This window comes from Montipora foliosa, chromosome 8 (assembly GCF_036669935.1).
Source record: "Montipora foliosa isolate CH-2021 chromosome 8, ASM3666993v2, whole genome shotgun sequence".
Classification (NCBI taxonomy): Eukaryota; Metazoa; Cnidaria; class Anthozoa; order Scleractinia; family Acroporidae; genus Montipora; species Montipora foliosa.
Genome location: NC_090876.1, coordinates 8,811,913 through 8,817,707, shown reverse-complemented (window position 1 = coordinate 8,817,707; position 5,795 = coordinate 8,811,913). Strand labels below are relative to the sequence as shown.

The window sequence follows — 5,795 nt, the reverse complement described above, 5'->3', positions numbered from 1 at the left end:
GGGTGGGGTAATAGTGCTACATCACAGCCTCGCTTGCATGCAAAGGAGTATTCTTGAGGGAGGTGGTGAAAAACTGAGCTTTCAAACTCCTTCACGTTATTCAGGGACGGAGGAGCGTATTTTGTATTGAGGGGGCTAACAAGCAAGCGCCAGAGAGGCAAACTTGTATGCGGTTCTGGGGGAATTCTCCGCCAGAAAATTCGAAAATCTTGAAGGTCGCAAATGGTACTTTCAGTATTCTCGACGAGATATCAAAAAAAATAATAAACGTGGATCATCGGTAAAATGACAGGTGTTTTACTTCTTATTTTTACTTTTTGCTTCAAATTGGGAGGGCTAAAATGGCAAAAGCAATAAATTACTAAAGGTGGAGTTTCTTTCTGATTTTTAGAATTTTAAAATGAATAATTTTCAGGGGCCGGGAGTAGAACTCAAAACACAGGGCAGTCATCACCAAGAATGGGGAGCGTAGCGTGACAGGACAAAGTGAGTCACAAAACACAAAACTTCATCTCAAAATTTTAATTAAACCACAACTACTTTTTCAAATGTTACAAACCATTACTTGTAAACAATTTCAAGCATGCATTATGACAAATCTTCGGTTACATATTGATAATTGACTTTTACAAAGCAATTAAAAAGTAAAAGGTGAAATATTATTTACAAACTTTTCACTATTTTCTTGTCTTCCTCGAAGCGCAATTTGGTTTAGGAACTACTTTGTTTACTACCTCTAACACCACCTTGTGGTGTAGTTACATTAAAAATTTTCAGCAAGTGAAAACTGTGAAAGTTAGGATCCAAATTTCACCTCAACTTTCCTGATTGGTTCATTTGACTAATGAGTTGGACCTCTTAGAAAACAAGACACTTTTTTTTCAGTCTTTTTGTGATTGGTTAATTGAAACACAAAACTTCTTTTTGATTGGTTCCTTTGGATCCGTAGATGACATCAGCAAAGTAGTTGACTATCAACTCAGCATTTTTTTGTTTTCCACCAAAACCAATATTTACAAGAAAAATATGCTCGATGGTGGCTTTTGAAACACGATCCTGTGCTATCAGTTTACAATGGACTTAAAAAAAGTACAACTGAGAGAATGGAACTAAAGAAATCATCAGTACAAATTCAAGTTACTTAAGCATTGAATAATCAAAAGTTCATTGGGAAGAAGTGCAAGGAGCTGAGCTTTGAAATGTTTTACACAGAGACCATGGACACTTCAAAAAAGTTGTTTGGTTTACGAAATAGTTGGACATTTTGTCTTTCTAAAGCTATTTTTGGTAAGCTGGATTTTAAACGAAATTGCTTGCACTATATCACAATCTAATAAACAAAGTTTATTGTCAAATTTGTTTGACTTTGTTGCTCTTGTATTGTTCATTCATCTGTTATGTTTGAACCTATAATAATTTTGTTATTTAAAAAAGCTTTCACGAATCCATGGTCCCTTTATATTCAAAGGGTTGAAATATTTAATCCTTCAGTTTTTCTCGTAATGATTTAGTTACCGTCCTAACTTCAAACTTTCAATTTCGTAAGCTAAAAAACATCGAAATGAAACGACTGCGTGTTTTTAGGGTTTAAGTTTATTCAAACTGAAACTTTGCAATTAATATGCTTCACTGAGTTACGGAAGGCGTCTTTATTAGTTATATTGTTAGCCATGAGGTTTAAGCTGTTTAGTTTGCAATTACTGTCCTTTAGTGCTGCTGATAAATGCTCGGCTCCTTCATCAGTTAACATGTTAGCTGCGAGGTTTAAGCTGTTTAGTTTGCATCCAGTATTGACAAGAAACTTTTGCACTTCTTTTGCACCCAATGAACCAAGAGAATTCCACTTCAAATTCATACTCAAAACTCCCGAAGCATTTTCTAAGAAATGCGAGACAGCAGCAAAGTCAACAGGCCCGAGTGAACAGCCATAAAAAGCTACGGCGTTAAAGCCAATTTGCTCAATTTTGTTTTGTAACACTGCCTGCTGTTTTTCATCATCAATCTCGTACAAACACTTACATAAGTTCAGTGCTAGGTGTCTGTCTTTATAAGCTGGCCAACAGGTCAGTGTTTTTGTCTCTGGTGACCAGTAATCCCTCATCATATCCCGTTCGGATTTCTCCTCAGTCGACATTGGAAGCAGTTTGATAAAAATGTCGCTGTTTGAGCTCTTTGTTTCTGGATCAGATCCGAGTAATCCAGCCACAAACTGCAGCACCATTTGCCACGCACCATCGTTAATGTGTTCTGACACAAAGTTTTCGAGTTCTCGTTTATTCAAGGACTCCACAAGATTTTTTGCAGCGAAGAATTCCTGCAGCGTTAAGTGTGTAAAGCAGTATTGGGCTTTCGGCGGCTCATTAAAACGGGATTTGGCGTCTGGCAATCTGTGAAGAAGTCCACAGTCTTCCAGTCCACTGACTTCGCTTGACTCCAACAGCAATCTTCCTTGTTTTATTCCCTCAAAAGCAATTTCCCCGAGTCTCTTGAAAATTTCTTTGTGACCATTTGGGAGCTTGTTAAACGGCAAGTACATGTAATCTTTGAGACTCTGGTTATCTTGAGCGCTGCTTTGCCGATTGTGCTTAAAAAAGAAAATCTTTACAACCATCGCGTAAATATCAGTCAATCTTGTAGGGAGGGTGTCAGTGTGTGTTGTGTCAGTAAGACTGATAATTTCCCAAAGACAAGAACAAATGAGAAAACAGTTCACTGGAATGTAGCACAATGAAAACAGGTTCATGTTCGACTTAATGTGTCCCCAAATTTTCTCCTTTGCGTCGCGAACTCCTTGTGTAAACTTCTCGACATATTCTTCAACCTTTTCGGACGTAAATCCGAGGATTTCGACTGTTCTATCAAACTTCACATCTGCAATACAGGGCACTGCCGTTGGTCTTGTTGTTGTGATTATGTTTAGACCACGAAGAAGTTGTCCTCTGGCTAGTTTGTGAAATAAAGCGGAAACGGGCATCTTCTCCTCCAAGCCATTCTTGTAACATGTGTGGTCTTTCCTAGCGATATCCTCTTTCGCAGAATATTCATCGACTCCGTCAAAAATAAAAAGAACTCGGCTTGGGTTGTTAATGACGAAATCCCACACAAGTTCATGTAAGTTCTCAACTGTTTCTGCCTTAGCTAACATTTCATGGAGACTAAGCACTAGATTGCTTGCAAAGCGCCTGAATTTCATGAGGAACACGACAACAATGTTTGTTTTGTCATCCTGATCTCCACTGAACGCTTCACCAGATGCCCACATTCGAGCAATCATTGTGCTGAGCAATGTCTTTCCTATGCCAGGACGTCCAACAACAAGGACGTTCTTGTGTTCTTTGTCAATAAGATCTTCTGGCTTGGCATAGAAACAGTTCTTGGAATCGGGCGGGTATTCTTTAAGTTGTTCGCTTCTGTCTTTAGCAAAGACATGATCAGCTCTGCCTTCATGCATTGCCACATTGACAAAGATTTGATCAATGTTAAGATGATTGGGTGTCAGGCCTTCGCCTGGGTTACGTCCAAAGGGTTGGTTAAGATCAGTCAGTTCCTTTGTGATATTTAAGCAATCATCCTTCATTTTTTCAATGGCTTCTGTTAGTTCAAGTCGCTCTCGTGGGAGTTCTGAGTTTTCCAAAGGCATTTCCTGTTCCGCTTCGCCCGTATTAACTGGCGAAGGAACATTCTGGATACTGACGCCTTCCGAGTTCGATCTCAAATGATCAGCATAAAACTTTCCATTGTCCATAAAGGTTCTTCCTTTCTTAGCTCGTGATAAGATCCAGAGAATCTCCACGAAAGCAAAAAGTGCAAAAATGCCGTTAACGACTGTCACAGCATTGATCCAGATATTCTTATTCCTTGCTCTCTCACTGATACATTCGTGAACTGTTGATTGTGTCTGGTTCGCAAATAGATTCCCCGAATCATTACGTTTTTTAATGAGACAAGTAAAATCCACGGGGAAAGTTCCGGGATAAAGTAAGTCGGTCTCGAGGAACACAAAGAACATTATCCCCAGACTAAATTTTGCGGCAAGTTGAAAAAAATATGCGGCAAAAAGCCGACGCCTTCGTCTTGGATTCCTCCGCTCTCGTTCGGCATCTTCGTAACCGCTCTCGAGTCTATGAACTGTTGACTTGACGTACTGCGAGTATACGAGGGACACAATGGAAATCGAGGAGAAATTAACAATGATGAAGGCATAGGGAGGAATGCCGAGTTTGTTGATTTTCTTTTGGTACTGGTCGAAGCACTTTCTTCGGATGAAATCCTTGTCGCTGCCGGTTTTCACATCGCAGCCAAAGTCGAACCTGGGTTCACTGATTTCCAACTCTGAAAATATCCCAGTCGCTGCCAAACCAAGAAAAATCCAAAGTAAAACGAGCACATAACTGATCTTATTAAAAGTTTTGGGAGTCAACGCTTCCCTTAAAAAATCCATTTCAGTGTTGGTTTATCGTTGTCGAGTTTGCTTCTGATCTGGGTGTGGTGAAAGTAGTGGCGTCGTTATAAGGCCGAGATTGACAGCAATAATCATTCTAAATAAGGGCATGGCTTGGCACTCAATCACTTCATTAAACATGTCCAATGACCCGCACTAACCTCACTCTGCGAGCTAAAAACAAAACTAGACGCGAAGGCGCCAGTCATGAAAGATATAATCAGTGTGACAAAAAAAGTAGTGCGTCATTTTGAAATTAAAATAACTGATAACATAATTTTTTAAAGTACTGTATGTTTTAACAAAATGCACCCCTGCCCCTTCGGTCCGACTAATATTTGTATTGATGTAATTTGTGTCAACAAATCACCAAAAGATCAAATTCTTAGCAAACGCTACTTATCGACTATTACTCAAAAGGGATATTATGCCTTAGACGCTTGTGGATCACTTGCGACATCTTTGTTTGTCGTGATCTTCAGTTCTAATGATCTCCTTACTGTCTTTTACCCTCAGGCCGAATAAACACCAAATACCATCATTGACCTGTAGTAACCTTCGCCACATGAAAGCAAATTTAAACTAGTCACCAAGGCATCAATTAAACATTAAATCATTGTGACAAAGAAGAACTTGAAATTTCGAAACAAAGTAGGTAGTGTGTCATTTTGGAAGCTGAAATAACTAATAAAATAGTCTTACCTAGTTTTTCTTTCAGCAAAATGCAAGCTCCCTTCACTCCGACTCTTGTGATTATACTAGTCACTGCAAAAAGTCAAATTTTTAGGAAGAGCTAGAAAGACAAAATTATCACATCGCCGACTTATTCGTAGCGAAACAGTCTTTTTTTCCAAAAACCGAATTGAGTACCGAATGCCGTTGACACTTGTGGACTACGTCAAGACATTGATCGTGAAACTTATTTCTACGGCTCTCTTTACAGTCAATACCCTCAGGCCGAATATCAAATCATGTTGTTCCGACTCTGAAAACATCTCTGAGTGAAGAATTCAGCAAAGTAAAAAAGCTTAAAAACAAATTAACTTGCAATAACTGAAGTGATCTGATTTTCGGCCTGTAAATGTGAAGATTTTTGAAGTCCTTTCATAGACAGTGTTGTCCAAGTTCTGATAGACAAGTGGGCAAGTTAACTGGTGTTGCTAATTATGGGCCACAGTTAACACCAAGAATGCAAGATTTTGTAATACTTTGTTAAGACAACTTAAAGTTGGTTCATAAAAGATGGCTTTACAAATTCGTTTGAGAATATTTAGACTTTTAAATAGAGCTCCAAATCACTGCCAGGATTTCATCTTGTTTTCATGAAGTTGCTAATTGTTTTTCTTAGATTGAA

General features: G+C 38.8%; 1 protein-coding gene across 1 annotated transcript; it reads right to left on the bottom strand.

Annotated features, from left to right (window-relative positions):
* Positions 1-507: 507 nt before the first annotated feature.
* On the bottom strand, positions 508-4,498 carry LOC138013039 (protein NLRC5-like). Its single transcript, XM_068860000.1, has one exon. The coding sequence runs from the start codon at positions 4,439-4,441 to the stop codon at positions 1,598-1,600; it is 2,844 nt and encodes a 947-aa protein (XP_068716101.1). The 5' UTR covers positions 4,442-4,498; the 3' UTR covers positions 508-1,597.
* Between the last annotated feature and the right edge of the window lie 1,297 nt (positions 4,499-5,795).